The 18,979-nt window shown below is 41.8% G+C and overlaps 3 protein-coding genes across 4 annotated transcripts; all 3 read right to left on the bottom strand.

Moving 5' to 3' along the window:
* Positions 1-233: 233 nt before the first annotated feature.
* On the bottom strand, positions 234-3,914 carry LOC128357884 (rho-related GTP-binding protein RhoA-C-like). The gene is made up of 5 exons (XM_053318291.1): positions 3,864-3,914; positions 3,127-3,282; positions 2,274-2,394; positions 2,042-2,172; positions 234-1,939 (listed from the first exon to the last, which is right to left on the bottom strand). Exons 2-5 carry the CDS (start codon positions 3,280-3,282, stop codon positions 1,766-1,768), a joined length of 582 nt encoding a protein of 193 aa, XP_053174266.1. The 5' UTR covers positions 3,864-3,914; the 3' UTR covers positions 234-1,765.
* A 3,740-nt stretch (positions 3,915-7,654) lies between these two features.
* Positions 7,655-11,745, bottom strand: usp21 (ubiquitin specific peptidase 21). Its single transcript, XM_053318275.1, has 11 exons — positions 11,467-11,745; positions 10,856-10,912; positions 10,641-10,758; positions 10,429-10,543; positions 9,969-10,088; positions 9,800-9,864; positions 9,503-9,690; positions 9,068-9,146; positions 8,868-8,975; positions 8,208-8,322; positions 7,655-8,070 (listed from the first exon to the last, which is right to left on the bottom strand). The coding sequence occupies exons 1-11, from the start codon at positions 11,620-11,622 to the stop codon at positions 7,977-7,979; spliced, it is 1,215 nt and encodes a 404-aa protein (XP_053174250.1). The 5' UTR covers positions 11,623-11,745; the 3' UTR covers positions 7,655-7,976.
* Positions 11,746-12,641: 896 nt separating this feature from the next.
* arhgef3l (Rho guanine nucleotide exchange factor (GEF) 3, like) lies at positions 12,642-18,750 on the bottom strand. Of its 2 annotated transcripts, XM_053318264.1 has the most exons (13): positions 18,542-18,750; positions 18,120-18,168; positions 17,956-18,006; positions 17,315-17,371; positions 17,049-17,156; positions 16,799-16,957; positions 16,383-16,445; positions 16,110-16,206; positions 15,581-15,657; positions 15,135-15,392; positions 14,020-14,190; positions 13,368-13,560; positions 12,642-13,148 (listed from the first exon to the last, which is right to left on the bottom strand). In XM_053318264.1, the coding sequence occupies exons 1-13, from the start codon at positions 18,577-18,579 to the stop codon at positions 12,901-12,903; spliced, it is 1,569 nt and encodes a 522-aa protein (XP_053174239.1). In that variant the 5' UTR covers positions 18,580-18,750; the 3' UTR covers positions 12,642-12,900. The 2 variants fall into 2 exon arrangements, with proteins under 2 accessions (XP_053174239.1, XP_053174241.1); XM_053318266.1 differs by lacking the exon at positions 17,956-18,006.
* Between the last annotated feature and the right edge of the window lie 229 nt (positions 18,751-18,979).

Below are 18,979 nucleotides of genomic sequence, written 5' to 3'. Positions count from 1 at the left end.
GGTTTTGGAGATTAGTTACATTTATTTTGTAATTAAATTGCCAACGCCGTTGCATGTAACTACTTACCCCCCAACACTGTTGATATGTTAGTGTTATTCTCATCAGATAACTCATAAACTGCCATCAGTCTTTATATATGAGGAAAAGGTATCTTGAAAATATTTATTATAATGTTGTAATTCTTCATGGACAAAGTAAAGAAGAAAGAGTAAAGAAAACACACACACCTTACAACAGAAAACCCTAATACCAGCTTTATTTGATAAAACAAAAAAATCCAGAAATCCCAAGATGTCACAGTACAAAAAACAAAGAGGAAAAAAAAAGTCATCTAGGAACCCACCCCCAAAAACCTTCAGCCTCGCACCCCAAGCTTGACCTTCAATTAAAACTAATGACACATTACTATGGTTACAGTTTATCATAAGCTGATCATAACAGCAGGATTAAGTAAATGATTAAAATATACTAAGAAAATCAGAGACAACAACATTAAAAAGTTATAATACAATATCATTAAAGGGGGCTGAGGAGCAAAAGGCAAACTTGAAATACACATCATTAACATGTCCTTACAAGGCCTTGTAAGACATACAGTACATTATGAACATTATAGTAATAAGCCTATAATCTAACTGAAATAATATTCAACTTACCAACTACACCACTCATGATTTGACCCACTGATTAACACAATTAAATGAATCTCTTGTATACACAAAAAAGGTCCTAAAAACTCAGTATGTTTAACCTGATTGTGCCTCTAGCTATAGTACAATTTCTTCCAGTAAAGTGAAGGTTTCTATGTCACTCTGAGTAACTGTTAATTCCATTACCCATCTGAGCCAAAAAATGTGGCCGTCAGGGGTAACTTTGGCATGGAAACAAGGGGTTAGGTCAGTGACGCAGAAGGCCTTTCCATGCATACAGTACATAGACACATGTTAATACACACCCACACAAATATACACACATTCACTGCATGCAGACCTGCACTGGAGAAAACAAACCACCATACAGATGCGCAAACACACACACACGCACACACGCACACACACACACGCACGCACGCACACACACACACACACACAGGTAAGTAATTCAGTATGGGAAAATATCTCATACAATCTATTTTAGGCATACCCCTGCATAGTGCCTGAGTCAGAACATGGGCCTGAAGGAGCCAAGCCAATGACAGGGAGAAGCATTCACAAACGTAAGGTTTGAACACTACAAATGACATAATACCCCATCTAGGTTATGAATCCCCATCCCTCACCTTACTCTTCCTGACCACTGCTCTCAAGGCACTACATGTAGGCGATACTGTGTAAGACCCACTTGTCTTAATTCAATCCGTATCATCTTGTATTTATCTTTTTTCTTGTCTTTTTTTGTGTCCCCATTGTCTTTGGCCTGGTAAGGACCTTTTCTCTCTTCATTCCCATCATGGCACATTTTAACCCCTGTTTACATCTACTCAACTTCAAATCACCACCCACCATCTGCCCATCAGATCTCAAAGTTTTTGATAGACACAATCAACATGGCACATAACCTAATTTACAGACTAAGGACCAAGGTGTAGAATCCTATCAAATTCTTTCAGATGCCCTTTAATTTTATGAGGGAAATTGGGTGATCAGAAATTGAGCATCCGTATAACTTTTCTGAGCCCTCCCCAATAACCTCCCCTATGTCAAATCTCAATGGAAGCTGCCCTCTCCATCTGTGCTTGAGGGCAGCTTCCTCTTCTCCCAGAGCCTATAACAGAAGGCAAGTGGACTTCTTGCCACGTTTCTTGGCCTGCAGTGCTGCCCTAGTTGCCATCTCAAAGACTTCCCTCACACCATCTTTGGTTTTGGCAGAACACTCTTGGTAGCCGTAGGCACTGATGCGGTTCGCCATCTCTTTGCCATCTTCATATTTAACTGGTTCCTACAGACACATTTCAGAGAGAAGGTTTTAATTTCCAACATTTAAACCCACCACTGTGTACACACCAGCAAGTTTTAAACAGAAAAAAAAAAATCAACTGACCTGTTTCATTTTGGCAAGTTCTCGTCTGGTGTGGTCATCATTGCGCAGATCTTTTTTATTACCCACTAAGATGATGGGAACATTGGGACAGAAGTGTTTGACTTCTGGTGTCCACTTTTCTGGAATATTCTCTACATTAAGTAGAGGGAAAGAGTGCAATAATTAGCAACATTCATTCATTTATTAATGATGTGTTTAATGTCTAGTGATGTGAATATTGCATAAACAATACCTAAACTATCAGGGCTGTCTACAGAGAAGCACATAAGGATGACATCAGTGTCAGGGTAGGAGAGAGGCCTCAGTCTGTCGTAGTCTTCCTGACCTGCTGTATCCCAGAGTGCTAGCTCCACCTGAGAAGAGAGAGAGTTACATGGATTAATAGATGTATGAATAAAAAGGACAATCTGTAGCATTGGATATGTAAAGGGGGCATTGTGAGCATTTAAGTTTCAAGACTAAGCACTTATATCACGTGATTAAGCAAACCCATATCGTATTTTTCTAATACTTTACATAGGGAGACAAGAGAGAAATGGAAAAACAAGAAAAAGCAGACTCGCAATATTACATCACAAACCTATCCCAATATTTGTTTAGGTATGGAAAATCATGTCTAGTTGATGTTCATTGCATTGCACATTTAAGGTATGTATAGATAAATCTGTATATTTCAGGTAATTTTGGAGGAAAAAAAGTGAAAAATTGTTTTAGTGCAGAAACAATTGATTGATTAATAAATTACACAGACCGATAGATTAGATAAAGAAAATCAATCAGAAGCTAACTTGATTACCGATTAATTGTTGTAATAATCTTTTAAGCAAAAAGGGTAAAAAGTCACTGATTCCACCCACTCCAAAACTTCAGGATTTATACTGTTTATGACTGTGATGAATATTTGCAGCATAGTGTTTTTTTTTTGTTTTTTTTAAACCACACAAACCATAAAGAAAGAACAAGCATATTAACCATTAATGAAAAGAACTGTTGGTGGCAGCCCCTAATTAATTTGCATTTTATAACTGTTATCACTCAGTCTCTTCGAGGATTGCCAAATTTGCAGCCAGTGTTTCATGTCTCACCTGTTTCCCATCCACTTCAATGTCTGCCACATAGTTCTCAAACACAGTTGGGACGTAGACCTCCGGGAACTGATCCTTACTGAAGACGATGAGCAGACAGGTCTTACCACACGCACCATCGCCAACTATCACCAGCTTCTTCCTGATAGCAGCCATCTGTAGAAAAGTGTCCAAAACAGGATTGTTGTGACATCACTAAAAATACACACAAATATAATTTTACATATACATATATATATATACACAAACAAACAGGGTGAAACAGACGTTCAAATTGTCTTTTCGTGAGCATGAAGTGATATTACACTCTATGTACTACTCTACTGTGCATTATCAACAGTTCCCCTTGTCCTGCACTAAGCAAAGGTAACAACTCAGAAAACGATGTTAAGGGTAGCAAACTGGTTTCCTTTAATCTAAAAGTACGGCATTAATTTACACTAAAACAATCCGACTGGCTAACAGAAAGGGTGCCTTGAAGGTAGAGGGTGTAAACAGAGAACATTTCCGTGCTGTGTTCCCATCCTGGCTGAAAGGCTGAGCAGTGTTAGTCCGGGCCTGTCAAACCAGCTACGACTAGCAGGAAAGCTAATGGTGTTTTCCGTGGTTTGTACTGCTGTCACTCAAGGTATACTTTCTGAAATTGTAACGACAGCACTCATCGCACTACTGAAATACTTAAGTGCCTACAACAAGAGTCGGGTTAAAGTTTAAAAGCCGTCGCTAAAAAAGATTACCGCTTGATGTTTCTGTGTCCGCCTTTCTCCTCTTCCTGACCGACTGGAAAACTCCGCCCACCGCTCATACGCATGTGCGCGGTGACGACACTCAACAGCAGGCTTTCGCCCCTTTACTTACATGTCTAGTAATAATAACAATAATAATAATACTGATAATAATGATAATAATGATACTACTAATAACAACAACAATAATAATAATAATAATGATGATGATGATGATACTAAATATGAATAGTTACTGTTGTGTTATTAAAGTAAGATAACAGACAGATAATTAGACTTTACTGATCCCCATAGAGGGGAAACTGAATGTTACCCTTACACAAAGACAGACAACATTCAAGAAGGAAACATACAAGATTCAGGCAGTGCAAGATAAGTGCAACATCAACATCAATTCAGTCAACAACATTCAACAGTTAACAACAGTTTTTGTTAAAAAATCTCACTGCAGCAGGTAGGCTATAAGGACCTTCTAAGTCTCTCTAAAAGTCTCCAACTGAAGGAGCCCTTCAGCTCATTAAAACGCCATACAATGGGTGGTCCACATTATGCAGGATGCCCCTGAGTTTCCTACCTCTTTTCTTCATGACCACCTCTAGTAAGTCAGGAGGCAAACCAATTATGGATCCTGTCTTTTTTATCAGCTTGCTATTTCTGTCCACCTTCAACACAGGTGAGCAGAACCAATCAGATCCTTTACTTTTACTGAAGCATCAGTGTTAGAGAAGCATGTTACTGTTGCAGCTGCTGGAGGTGCAGCTAATTTCAACTCATTTATATACAGTTATCTGGTTTAGTCCAGGTTCCCAATTTAGGGGTCGGGCCCCTCCAAAGGGTCACCAGGCAAATCTGAGAGGTCATGAGATGATTAATTGAAGAGGAAAGAAGAAAAAACAAAGTTCTGATACACAAATCTTTTTTCAGTTTTCAGTTTTGGGATTTATCTCTGTTCTTTGATTTTTGCTGAAATATTGGATCATTTAATCTTTTATTGAAATGAAACCTTGTGAGAAGTTAAGTGGTAAAAATTAATATTTAACAACTCATAGACATCTGAAATGTGAGCCCAACTACACTCTGCTTTTTGTAAAATGTCAAAAGACAAAAAGGTTGGAAACCACCGGTTTCATCTTAACAATGTGTTGCATTCAAAAGCTTGTTATATTATCCTTTGTGTAAAATCTTAAAGTAGCAAAAAATGGAAAAACCCAAATCTCAAAATTGTACTTAAGTAGAGTAAATGCAAATGAGTAAATGTTACTTTCCACCACTTATGAAATATATGAAACAGTATAACAACAACAATAATTAAGTCTCGTCTCGTCTCGTCTTCTTGCCGCTTATCCGGGGTCGGGTCGCGGGGGCAACAGCCTAAGCAGGGAAGCCCAGACTTCCCTCTCCCCAGCCACTTCGTCCAGCTCTGACACCGGTCATACAGGGAACGGACGACCCGTATCAGGGGGTCCGATTCCCCGTACTCCCGGAGAACCCCCCACAGGACTCCCCGAGGGACACGTTAGAATGCCTTCTCCAAGTCCACAAAACACATGTGGACTGGTTGGGCAAACTCCCATGCACCCTCAAGGATCCTGCAGAGGGTTTAGAGCTGGTCCACAGTTCCACAGCCTGGACAAAAACCACACTGCTCCTCCTGAATCCAAGGTTCGACTATCCGATGGACCCTCCTCTCCAGCACCCCCGAATAGACCTTACCAGGGAGGCTAAGGAGTGTGATCCCCCTATAGTTGGAACACACCCTCCGGTCCCCTTCTTAAAAAGAGGGACCACCACTCCGGTCTGCCAATCCAGAGACACTGCCCCTGATGTCCACCCGATGCTGCAGAGTCGTGTCAACCATGACAGCCCCACACAATCCAGGGCCTTAAGGAACTCGGAGCAGATCTCATCCACCCCCGGGGCCCTGCCACCGAGGAGCTTTTTGACCACCTCGGTGACCTCAGCCCCAGAGATAGGAGAACACACACCCGGGTCCCCAGGCCCTGCTTCCATACCGGAAGGCATGTCGGTGGGATTGAGGAGGTCTTTGAAGTATTCCTTCCACCGATCCACAACATCCCGAGTTGAGGTCAGCAGCGCACCGTCCCCACCATACACAGTGTTGACAATGCACCGCTTCCCCCTCCTGAGACGCCGGATGGTGGTCCAGAACTTCTTCGAAGCCGTCCGGAAGTCATTTTCCATGGCCTCGCCGAACTCCTCCCATGTCCGGGTTTTTGCCTCAGCGACCACCGTAGTTGCATTCCGCTTGGCCTGCCGGTACCTGCCAGCTGCCTCCAGAGTCCCAAAGGCCAAAAAGGCCCTATAGGACTGCTTCTTCAGCTTGACGGCATCCCTCACCGCCGGTGTCGGTGTTGCCGCCTCGGCAGGCACCGACCACCTTGCGGCCACAGCACTTGTCGGCCGCCTTAACAATGGAGGCACAGAACATGGCCCACTCGGACTCAATGTCCCCTGCCTGCCCCGGTACACGGTCGAAGCTCTCCCAGAGGTGGGAGTTGAGACTCTGCCAGCAGACCCTCACAATACGTTTGGGTCTGCCAGGTCTGACCGACATCCTCCCCCACCACCGGAGCCAACTCACCACCAGGTGGTGATCAGTTGACAGCTCCGCCCCTCTCTTCACCCGAGTGTCCAAGACATTTGGCTGCAAGTCCGACCACACGACTACAAAATCAATCATCGAACTACAGCCTAGGGTGTCCTTGTGCCAAGTGCACATATGGACACCATTATGCTTGAACATGGTGTTCATTATGGACAATCTGTGACGAGCACAGAAGTCCAATAACAAAACACCGCTCGGGTTCAAATCGGGGGGGGGGGGGGCGTTCCTCCCAATCACACCCCTCCAGATCTCACTGTCGCTGCCAACGTGAGCATTGAAGTCCCCCAGCAGGACGAGGGAATCCCCAGAGGAATACTTTCCAGCACCCCCTCCAAGGAGTCCAAAAAGGGTGGATACTTGCTGTTTGGACCATAGCACAAACAACAGTCAGGATCCGTCCCCCCACACCCAAAGGCGGAGGGAGGCTACCCTCTCGTCTACCGGAGTAAACTCCAACATACAGGCACCAAGCCGGGGGGCAACAGATATTGCCACCCCTGCCCGGTGCCTCTCACCAGTGGCAGAGTGGAAGAGAGTCCAACTCCTCTCGAAAAGACTGGTTCCAGAGCCCTTGCTATGCGTCGAGGTGAGGCCGACTATATCTAGGCGGAACTTCTCAACCTTGTGCACTAGCTCAGGCTCCTTCCCCACCAGAGAGGTGATGTTCCACATCCCTAGAGCTAGCTTCTGTAGCTGAGGATCGGACCGCCAAGGTCCCCGCCTTCGGCTGCCGCCCAGCTCACAGCGCACCCGACCCCTTTGGCCCCTCCCACTGGTGGTGAGTCTGTGGGTGGACAATAATTACGTCTATGGCTTTAAATTAATTAAAATAAAATCTAACTATCAGACTTGTTCATAGGTCTTTTATTAACTGTTTCAAAGAGAAATTATGCAGTACATTCAATTATATATATACATATATACAAAATATAATTTAACTTTTGTTCTATAGCAGTAGACACAAATGTAAAAAAAAAAATACATACATACATACATGTGTATATACAGATATAATTTACTTAAAGGGAAAATATAGAACACAGCATAGATATAGCATAGGCTACAGATATTTACATGTTAAATTCAACTACATTTTCACAAACTGTAGCTTAAAAGGTTGCCCACTTTCTATTTCACCCAAGATATATTTCATCATGTGCAAGTACATCGCTCACTCCTGTCTGAGAACTAGGGCACAGAGACTGTTAAGGCTACAGTCAGCCTGAACTGTCTTATCACTGTCACTGAGACGATATAACAGCCTCTCCATGATTTAGAGGGGCCGGTCACCTTTTAAAGCCCCCCTAAAGTGAGCATGGTTTCTCTCTCCTGCTCCTCAGGGTTTATTTGAGGGCATGCTCATTGAGCTTGAGAAGTTCATAGATGCCAGTGTTACAGCACTGCTGCTTCTATTTGTTTCTATGGACACTGGAGGTAAAGTTGCTCTGATTGGCTGCCTGCCTCAGCCAGTCTGAAGTCTATTTCCTTATGGTGGCGGTGCTGTTGCTGCGCTGGTAGAACAACACATAGGCTTGATTGGTCTGAAGCTGGTTCTCTGAGACTGGAGTCACACTGTAAGTGGGTAGATGGGGAGTAAAGTAAGAGAAACAGCTCCATGTTTATATAGAAAGTGTCTCAATACAGATTATTCATTGCAGTTAGCAGGAAATTGCTTATTAAAACGAAACAATGTGGGTGGAGGGCCTTACCTGGAGTCATTGTAGTAGCACCAGCCATTCTCATCTAAGCAGCAGGCTGTGTAGTGACCCATGTTCACCGTCCCAGCGTGGTTACATATTGCATATAAATCATACAGTACAGGGCCTTTGGGGACAAACAGAGACACAATGACACAATGATTTTGCCAATGAATTGAAATGTTTCAATTATCAAACAAATATACCTGTAATTTTTGGTGAAAACTGTACACTTTAACACTTCCGTATTATAAAACAAAGGATGAGATTTTTTTTTTTTTGACATTTCACAAACTAAATAATTCATCAATTAATCATTCTTCTTGTGTACCTTCACACCATGAAACCATAAGGCCACGTTGCAAGTACAGCTGGAGACAGCTAGGGTATTGTATTATACCGTACTCTATCCACTAATGTCAAAAATTTTAAATAATCACTTTAACACATGTATGGTTCCTTCTCTTTCTTTTTTAGGTATGACAGACATTGACAAGGCCCCTTTTTCAGTTACCTTTCCTGCATTATTTATCATTTCAACTGTTGCATACCATATTTTGTCCAAAATAATGACCCAAGCACGCATATGAAAGGGGATAAGGCATGAATGGAGGAATAAAGTAGACATGTGTACATAGTAGATAAACTGAGAGGAAAGTTTGGTAGTTTTACCGCAATCAACAGGTCCATAGGGTCCGAGGTCCAGGTTAGTGATCGGGAAGGACACATGCACGGTGCTTTTACTGATAGACCACCTTGACGTTGCGAAACGATTCAGATCTGATTGAGATTGTTAAGCAACATCATAACTTCCTGTATGTAAACATAGCTTGCTAATAAAGTTAATGAGTATGAGTTGTTGCCAAGGATACGGATCACAATAACCTGGGGAAACCTCTGGATGGACAGCCGCTTGGTGCATTCTGTACGCCTGTTACACCTTTCACACATCTGAAACACATAAACAAACACACGCTCATCTCAACATTTCAAAAATATTTGATGTGCGTAACTAACCCTGTGTGATAAATAAATGAGTCTTTTAGTATGTCGGTGAAGATGAGATGAGTAAGAGCAGGTAACCCTTCATCAAAGAACTATACCAATTCATGTTATCTACAGTTACATTTATTCTCAGTTTACAATCAATTTATAAAAATAGTATGTAGTATAGAGTTAAATGAATAAATGTATGAATTATAGGCTACAAACTGAAAAAAACACCCCTAGCTCACTGCTCTCAACAAGAACTACACAAATTCACTGACCTTTGACCCTAACATTATGGATTCTCTACATCAACTCACAGGTGAATTCTCCTTGTCCATTTTCTCCTCCTGAGAGAACAGGTCCAGGCAATCCCTCAGCATGACCTCCCCAGAGAAGCTCTTCTTGGGGATGGGCAGCGACAGATCACAGAACACATCAAATGTGTTGGAGTAGTGGGAGCACACTGAACAATGCAGCGAGCTCCGCAGCTGGCCCGAGAACAAGTCTATCAAAAGGGTGAAAGGAGATGACAGTGGCAAGTTATATCAATGGTTGCCTACATTATACTCATGTGGCAGATGAGACTTAAGGTTCCACTGGATTGCTCTCCTCACCTACTATTCTGCTGTCATCTCTCTCTAAGTGCTTCTTCCACATGGCAGCGGCCTCTTCCGAAATCCTAAAGGAACATTAGATATAAAGAGAGAGAGACCAAAACATGTTTCATGTGATAGGTTTCAAAATGTTAAGGATAGATTTTTTCTTTCACAGAAAAACACACACCTAAATCGGGTATATTTTTGCTCAGGGTCCTTTCCTGTTCGTCGAACATACGGCCTGCGGTTGATTTCTGTGTGCAGCTTGTCCAATAGAAACCTGAGAAACTCTTGAGCATCCTGTTGACTGGATTAAACACAGACACAAAGACACACACAGATTTCTTATTGTCATTATTATAGGCAGCTACTTCTTTAGAAGTCTCTAAAACCAAACCACACAGGAGCACTTGTACTGGTGGCAAAGTAGTTTACAGTTAATCTCTTGTCTCTAAAAGAGTTGTGCTGACAGAGACGTGGATGGCATACTGAGTCGCATATCATATTGTTTGGGAACAGTTACAGTTCAAAAACGTGTCTGCCAGAATATACAAAGTAGTTAATGGGTTTTCCTTTCCTGAACTGCAGTAATGTTGCCTGCACAAATGTTTCAAGGAAAGAAAAACACCATCCACATATCTTCTTACCTGTATCCACTGAAGTAAGGCACCGCTTCTCTGAAAATATTGTAAAATTGTCGTGGATTTACAATTGTGTCTCCTTCATTTACATCCCAAAAGCCTGACAGCACCTGAGAGAAAGCTGGCACAGGAAGACAAGCAGAAATGAGAAAATGGATAAACATAACACGGATGGGATAATAGGCAGAGGAGGGGAACAGCTGGAGAGAAGAACACACCTTCCATGAGTTTTGCTTCCTCTTTGGAGAACTTCTCATGCCTGTAAGATTTGAGGAGGCAGTAGTCCCGTAGACCACGTGTGTGAGACAAACACTGGACTATTGCATTCAGGAAACACTAAATTGGAGACAAATTATATCATTTATTCAGGTAATTCTGAAAGTATTTCTTTAAATGACTGTTTAAATAACACCCTGCATCATTCAACACTTACTGTGTTCCCAATGTTTCTAAGGCCAACCCTTCCACTTCCTAAAGTGAGCTGCTCTTTCTGGAAAAAAAGAGAAGAATAGCTACTGACCAGTAATACTAACCTGTTACATCTCATTTCAGAGGTTATAACCTATTTTGTCAAAGGATTTGGTAAAAGTATACACATGCATGTTACATTGTGTGTCCTGTTTGACCCCTGGCTGTCTCTGTACATGTTACTGTCTGTCCGCCCTGGACCCGCCGTGTCAGTGTGTGTACAAAATAGGTAGGACAGATTTAGCCTTCTTATCTCGTTAGCATAACAAGAAAGGCTAAAAGGAGGTCAGCCTCAAGTATTCATCCTATTAGAGACCAAGGAGTGCTGACAGGTGCTTAAACATATGTGTGTTGATGTGTACTCTCCATTAATTGCTTCATACGATATCTTTGTCTGTGTTTACATTTGTCTCATGAGTGTCCCATAAATTCCACATTAAGAACAAACAGGATGGTTGTTCTAGTTTGTTGTGTGATGTGATTCTGACATCACAAGTTGGTTCTGACATCACATCACTACCAACTTGAAGGTCTGAGCGTAAATGAAAGTTCTATGTGACGTTGTGTAGTGCACACCTCATCGTCAGTAACCAGAAGCAGTCCCATCAGCGAGGTGTAGAGGACAGACTGGGAGATGTCAGCCGTCTCTCTCTGGAGGCCGTTCTGGGACACCAGGTTTCGACACAGAGCCTCACAGGAGTTCTCCACGTTGACGCCACTGGCTCCAGGCATCCTATTTTGCTGGTAAACCTCAGATGTGTCAACCAAAAGTGACCCTGAGACAGACAAAGGGCTTCCCCAAGAAATGCAAAGCAGGTGGTTTGCAACTCAGACTGAGTAAGTTGCACCGCCTAGGTTTTCTCATGTGCAAGGTCAAAGGAGAGAAGTATGTGGTGGTAGATCATAAGACGCCTGACAGAGAGAAAAAGTCCCCCGTTTTGAATGAATGATGCACAGTAGGGTATTTAATCCTTTCTTTCCAGGAAAATGAAGTGGGATGTCATTCACAGCTGAGGGAAAGAGAATAGGATTAATTTTAAATGACCATCCACTTAAGGTAAATACTTCTCTTGAATACATTGAGTCGATCCATTTTGTCACACAATTCTTTCTCGTAATTACGGTATGCAGAATAGCTTGGAAAGTCAAGGTCTGACAGAGATCTCAGTGAATCCAGATACTAACAAAACAGCCTCAGGGCACATATTTATAAAAAGAGATGTTTGGATACCCAGATGTTATAGATCAATCTGTACTGACAAAGATTATATAACCCATAAAAGACAGCATGCCAATCTCACAACCAAGGTATCTTCTGACATGTTATTTAAGCCAAGTCAACTTTTTTGCTGTTCCGTGCAGGTAAACGATACAATCTCATAAATAAAGTTAGTTTGCAAATAATGCTTGAAAAATATTATAGCATTCACAAATAAATAGAGCAGTTTGGACTCACCTGATCACTTGGACACTCTATCTGTGGACAAACTGTCCAAACCAAACTGTTCCCATCACCTGCTGAGCTGTTAAAAATGCATAAGGGGACGTCTACTGTTTCACTGTGAGTCTGTAGGCTAGCACTGAAAGTCTACCTCTCTCCCCTGCCCTGTCACCGGTGTCAGAGAGAGAGAGTGAGAGAGAGAAAGAGGGAGGGAGGGAGGATAATCATCTCTAATCTTTTCTCTGTAGACCTTGTAGGCTATACTTAGACTTCTCTATGTATACTTTTCATGAGTACTCCAGTAAACTTTTAAGTGTCAGTTTATTTAAAAAAACAACAACAAAATAACAACATTCAAATTTTACATGTTAATTCAAATACAGTAATACTGATGTCAAGCTGTACAGACCATACATGAACAGAAAAAGCATGAAGAGAAACTTAACCATGTCAAAAATACTACGCGTGTCTAAGCACAATCATCAGTCCACATTTTATTTCTTGCATTGATACTATCAATGTACAAATATAAAGGCACTCCACAAGCATCCTGATGACCAGTCCAGCAGTCAGCGACATGTGTGGTCTGCCATTTCTGTATCTGAGCTGAGGCTGAGCTCAGCTATGTGATACAGGGCAGGATCAGTTTGGGGAGAGTGCTGCGACGGTCTGCTGTGAGCATTCCTATCTCTCGACTGGACAATCGCTTGGCGCAGACAGGTGATCCACTGCTGCTTGCTGAAGGAGTCGTTGGCCTGCAAGCTGTAAGAGTAAGCTTTGGAGCGCCCTCTGCTGTTCACACGAAAACAGTTCTTCACTAGAAGAGGGAAGGACAAACACATGAGGCAAGGATATTGAGTACAAGAGATTGTAGGTTTCACTTCAACTAATGGGCAGGGCATTGGATACTAGTTGTAGGAGTCTAAATTTAACTTAAAACAACATGGCAAAAGAAAGTAGGTCATGTATGCATACAAAAAGAAATAAGATGTCACTGTGATCACTGGGTTCCTATGATTTATAAAGTATATGTTACCTTTATCATTTCCTCCACTGAAGGCTCCCCTGAAGGTGCTCCCTCCACCAGCTTCCCCGTCTGGGATCTCCTCCAGATTTAACAAGGCATTGGGCAGAGGCTGCCTGTAGACATTGAACACCTGACCTCCGTCTTTGTCCTCCCCAGGTCTGCTCAGCACAAAAGCGAGCTCAAACAGGAACACATGCAGCCGCTGACAGAAGAGACAGACACACAAAGGGGGAGATGTGGCTTTACAAAAGATGTGTTGGATTTTTGGGTTAACACATAAAACTGTATATTAGAAATTCATAAATTGTAAGGCTATGTTTATGTATATTTGGTACTGGTGCTATTCATTTTATTTGATGAAGGTCTGAGGACTGAAATATTAAATTGATTGAATACAAGTGGTAAACATTGTGCAGGATTTCTTTGTTATTTAAAAATAAAGGGTACTGTACAGCACTCAAATTAAGTACCTAAAAATGTACACTGAGATAGAGAGGAGCAAAGGTCTGTGAGTGTATAGATCCAGACTGTTTATCACTACATTATACCCCCATATTGGATGACTTGACCTTTTTCAACTGAGATGCAGACAAATTGACATTGCCAAAGGTCAGTCAATGGGACATTAGAAGAGTTAAACATAACAACCCTTGGATGCTACCTGTCCCTTGTTGTTCTTGAGCTCGCCGTGGCAGCAGAGGAAGCGAGACTCCTGGATCTCTGTTATTCTCTGGCTGTCTTCAAGGTAGGCAAGGCCCCGTCTGTAGAACTGACACTCAGCTTCTCCGGTCTTCTTGTTAACCTCCGCTATGATGCTCTGGATCAACTCCAACTGAGCAGAACAAAATGTTACATATGAGACATTTTAGAGTTGCTTAATTTTTTCCCAAATTAAGAATTTGGGCTGCATTCTGAATAGCATAAAACTCCTTAAAACGCTATACATTTATGCAAAGTTTAAGAGAATGGCACATGTATAGAAGAATCTTGTTTCAAATGTGGGCTTCATTTGTCTGTGGTAAGACATGGCTGGCAAGACCATTTCCTGCACAGCAAAACATTTTCCATTTCTCACTTTCGGAGTCTCCTTTGCTACAAGTAATTTATGTCACATCACAGGTTCACTGGATATTATTTCGGTCTAGTGGAGGTGCCAATGTGCAAAGTATAGTTAATTGAAAAAGTAGATATTAGCTTAACCTAAATGTCTTGACTTCCCACAACTGGACACTGAGTATACAAATTTACACTATGTTGAAACCCATAAATCCTAAACGTATGTATGTAAATGTTGATAACAACAATCCTAGGCCTTAATAATTCGGATTTGAGTGTTAGAATCTACAGAATCCGAAAGATAGACGTTGATTTTCATACAAGATTGTAAGGATTATTAAATGAGCAGGGTTAATACTGGGCTATGAATACTGAGAACTCTGGTCTATCTAAAGAAGCAGACTGTGCACGCATTTTGCTTAAACTGCCAGTGTGGATATCATTCCTTTCCAAAAAAACACTCATATTTGGATTACAGGGTCCAAAATGTGGAGTTTGTGATTGCCATGGCAACCAGTGAATTGTGGAGGCATTGCAGTGTATTTTATCTGCTTGCATCCCAGCATGCTCACATACTTGACATAATGAGGATGAAGTAAGAAAGTCCAGAGTGTTGACATTTCGATTCCGTTCATCATCTTCCGATCATGTTAAGTAAGTGAAGGTGTGTATATTTATATTCATGTGTGTATGCACGTGTGTGTGAATGTGTCAACTCACAGCATCAGGCAACGAGTCCTCATCTGGGTGCTCTGGAGGTGTGCACTTCTGGATCTCTTTCAGCAACAGGGGGTATTTGACCAAACGGCTTCGAGGGAGATCCAGGAAGTTCCAGAGGTCTAGTTTCCTGCTGAATGAAGACTCCTGACACAGGCGGAGGAAGTGCTCCACTCTCTTCTCGTGCTTTTTCTGGTCCAGCAGGGCTTTGGCTCCCACCTGGTTACAGCAATATGTAACATAGGACTCCAGGCAAGGAAACTGCACAGAAGGAGGAGGAGAATGCTGTTCACAGCTGTTCATATAAGAGTAGAGACAGACCGAGGCTGAACTCAGTGACTCTGGTTTACAGAGCAACATAATAGAGTAGATACAGGAACTGGAGGTTGATGGTGGTTTGTGCCCTTTTTTCATGTCTCTCAGTCCTTGGTTTCCATGGAGATACTCACCCAATTCATCAGAGTAGGCCCCACCTCTCCCACTGTCTTCTCTGATCCTCTCAGTCGCTGAAGACGTTCCAGAAGATCTGGTATGAAATAAAAACACACCTGTGTTACTAAAGTTCAAGGACAGATGTTTATCTGTAAAAAAAACATGCAAAAATGCACCCCTAAAGCTGTGCTTTCCATGGTTGCTTTTAGGTCTGGGCAACATAGTTAAAATCTGTATTACAATATCAACAACATTATTTTTTCCAATATAAATATAAATCCATGTATGGAAAATGTGTGCAAAATCACATTTAATATAATCAAATTGATGGTCAATGCAATAAATCAGAGAAAACTCTTCAAATGTGTAAATCAATAATAATTTCATAGTTTGTAATTTCCATTGAATCTTTTTGAAAACCCGATGAGACTCCACTGAAAGTCAACAAATGTTCATATTTTATCACGACCAACCAAGCCCATGCCCATGCCCACGTTAATACAGGAGATAGAGATGATGGAAAAGTGTGCAAAGTAAATCATTCACCTTCATGGAGAGGAATGAGAGAGTCCAGAGTACCAAAGATCTGCCCAAGCTCACTCTCTGTCATGATGTTCAACTTCAGCATTGGCTCATAGTACACCTGACAGCACACATAGAGTAAAGGGATAGACAGAAGTGAATTATGTGCAGTCAGAGATGTAGGGAAGTGTGTGAAATCAGTGTAAGGAAAGCTGGAAGGATTGATTACATATATTCAATATTCAATTTGTTATGATGTAAAATAACAGACATGAGTCTTGTGGATGTGTTTAGTACCTTCTTGACCAGACTAAGGTCTTCAATAAGCTGTCTCTCTCCCTGAGTCAGCTCATAGATCACCTGCAATAGAGTGACAACTGTTTAACAACTGGATAAGAGCATTTAAAGGTAAAAACAGATAACACTCACTTACACAAGATGCAAACACACAGACGGACGGGACAGGGTGAGCTCCAACAGCTGATTGTTCAATAAAGGAAGTTTAGCCTCCAGTGCCAGCTCACATCCTCTTTCATAATCCCCATGTAGAGCAGCTTCACAGAAATGAAGAGTAGGCTCTAGTCACCCTGCCCCCACACTGCAACCACAGTCCCACAGGTTGACCCACATAAACATACCCCGCCCCTCAAAATGACACTACATTACATTAAGTCCCCTGCAGAATGTTTAGTTTCTGCAGCTGCCCTTCACACCTCTTGACGTTTGATCTCCTTAGCAGTGAGGTCATGGCTCTCAACGGTATCGCTCCAGCACTGGCTGTTGCGTCTCCGTGGAAATGATGAGGCCTTTGAGCGAGCGCGTAGGGGAACTGGGGGCAAAGGTCGAGCCTCTGTACGGAAACTGATAGACCGCTGTAGGAAGAGTAATGTAGTTTAATTTCTGAAAAAGTCAATTAATTCAACATCTTGTAAAAACGACAGGAATGTGTTGATGCATACTTACTGATATTGACTGTCCAATGCGTTTAAGAGCAGGGGTCTTTACTGGTGTGATGACACCTGTTAGGCTATTGGACTTTGCCACCGGTTTGACTCTTTTATTACTGGGCTCCTGAAATGAAATCAACATTCAAACAGTCAAGGTTTTATATGTCCACAAAAAGGTCCACATAATTAGTCAGGGTGGCACAACTATTACTGGCTGTAGGTTAGACGTCTAAATACACAATTGAACACACATGCAGCATCTGCAAAAGAGTAAAACTTCACCTCTGAATCCTTCATGTGGTCAGACATCATTTCGTCATCTTCCTCTTCCCCTTCATCCTAATAAAACAAGACCCGAACATAAAACAGAAGGAGTTACACAAAAAAAAGTGAACTTGAGAAAGACATGAGAGTTCAGGAAAGTGGAAAGAAAGATGTCGAGAGGTGTGAGATGTTGCATGGCGGTGCAGATCTCTCATTTCCTGTGTGACTCTTTCAAAGAGGAAGAAGGTTCAAACTGTGCCTCTGTAGTAAAATACAAGATGTCTGCTTTTTTTTTCTACACTGAAACCACATCAGCTGTACATGCAGTGTAGTAACATAGTGGTGTATTTAAATTAACAGCAGTAAAAGAAATGTCTCTGTGCATCATAGAGCACGATAAAGATTACAGCAAAGCAGAAAAGCAGAAAAGCAAGAAATGATATAAAGAGCATTTATAAGTTTGTGCATTCAAAGAGCTTTTGTGGCTGCATGGCTGAACAGCACGTTCACGTCTCTCACTCAGCTTTGCACTCAGCATTGCGGTCACAAAGGTAAGGTTGACTAACTTCCGCTAGTTACAGAGAAACACAGAGACATAAAAATGAAGCAGGGAAACTGTAACACAAAGAGTTTAATGGCGTATGAGAGAAATCACTAACCTCTGCGATTCTGGTCACAGGATCAGGGGCAGGGTCTTGTTTTCTCTTTTTCTAAAAGCAGAAATTTATTGAAAGTGAGTTTGTTGGCTTTTAGGTGAGCATTCTAATAAGCTGCATGGCAGGAGGATAGAGGTGATAGAAATCAGGCAGGTGGTGTGACTTACCCCAGCATGGTCATAGATGATGGAGTGTGTCTCTCCTGGTGCCACAGTCCTAATAAGGCAAAGCTGTTAGTGGGCACCAAGCAAACATTCATACACACTGAGATAAATCTATAAAAAACCTAAAATAACCTAATGAGATCCTGGTAGTGTGTGCTTAAAGGGTTTCTTTTGTGCCTCATGTGATATAGAAGTGCTTTACTGACGACTAGCATATCATCCTACCATTTTTCAATGAGCAATCAAGAGTAATATCGAGGTGATAAGTTTACTCATCTGATGCCAAGTGTCTGCCACCTTTAAACAATATGCCTCCTACATAGTAAAGTATAACATTCTGTTGGATGTTACTGTCCCTTTTATCAGTTTTCAGCTTTAAGATAGTTGTCACCACAGAAACATAACGATGAATGTAAAAAGCATACCAGGAAGTCCTCGTTTCACCAGACTCCTCCACTTCCATCCTTTCCTTTTTCTTTCAACACATCTTCGAAAGTCAATCACACATTCTCAAAATGAGAACTGTTGAGTTAATCCAAATTTACACCAGAATTAGCAAATATAGAGTTGTTTGCTGTAGCTTTTTCAGAGTTCACTGCGCTCCTTCCTCCTCACTTTCTTCCTCATCTCAGACTCAACCACATCCTTTAGGGGTTGCACCTACATGTATCCGCTCTTCTCAGGAAGAGTTCATTACTTGACTTGTGCAAACTTATCACTCCAGTTTGTTAACTGGATGATAGCACATTTAAAAAAACAAACAAAAATAAACTACTTTGCAGAGTACCTGACCAAATAAACTACAGAACTATGTGAAACAAAAGAGGAAATGAGTACATTTGAAGCTACATCAAGCTGTTCAT

The sequence above is a fragment of the Scomber japonicus genome, chromosome 4 (genome assembly GCF_027409825.1).
Source record: "Scomber japonicus isolate fScoJap1 chromosome 4, fScoJap1.pri, whole genome shotgun sequence".
Lineage (NCBI taxonomy): Eukaryota > Metazoa > Chordata > Actinopteri > Scombriformes > Scombridae > Scomber > Scomber japonicus.
This window is presented reverse-complemented; position numbering and strand designations above follow the sequence as displayed.

What these genes read in the sequence shown, in the direction of transcription:
- LOC128357884 (XM_053318291.1), bottom strand. Translation starts at nt 3,282, where the DNA reads ATGGCTGCTATCAGGAAGAAGCTGGTGATAGTTGGCGATGGTGCGTGT. An exon ending in AGACAGCCCTGATAGTTTAG is followed by an intron (nt 2,173 to 2,273) that starts GTATTGTTTATG and finishes TACTTAATGTAG; the next exon opens with AGAATATTCCAGAAAAGTGG. An exon ending in AACTTGCCAAAATGAAACAG is followed by an intron (nt 1,940 to 2,041) that starts GTCAGTTGATTT and finishes ATGTGTCTGTAG; the next exon opens with GAACCAGTTAAATATGAAGA.
- usp21 (XM_053318275.1), bottom strand. Translation starts at nt 11,622, where the DNA reads ATGCCTGGAGCCAGTGGCGTCAACGTGGAGAACTCCTGTGAGGCTCTG. An exon ending in TCCCCAGGTTATTGTGATCC is followed by an intron (nt 8,976 to 9,067) that starts GTATCCTTGGCA and finishes AATCTCAATCAG; the next exon opens with ATCTGAATCGTTTCGCAACG. An exon ending in CTATGGACCTGTTGATTGCG is followed by an intron (nt 8,323 to 8,867) that starts GTAAAACTACCA and finishes TTGTCCCCAAAG; the next exon opens with GCCCTGTACTGTATGATTTA.
- arhgef3l (XM_053318264.1), bottom strand. Translation starts at nt 18,579, where the DNA reads ATGGAAGTGGAGGAGTCTGGTGAAACGAGGACTTCCTG. An exon ending in GGTGAAACGAGGACTTCCTG is followed by an intron (nt 18,169 to 18,541) that starts GTATGCTTTTTA and finishes TTGCCTTATTAG; the next exon opens with GACTGTGGCACCAGGAGAGA. An exon ending in CTGTGACCAGAATCGCAGAG is followed by an intron (nt 17,372 to 17,955) that starts GTTAGTGATTTC and finishes TTGTTTTATTAG; the next exon opens with GATGAAGGGGAAGAGGAAGA.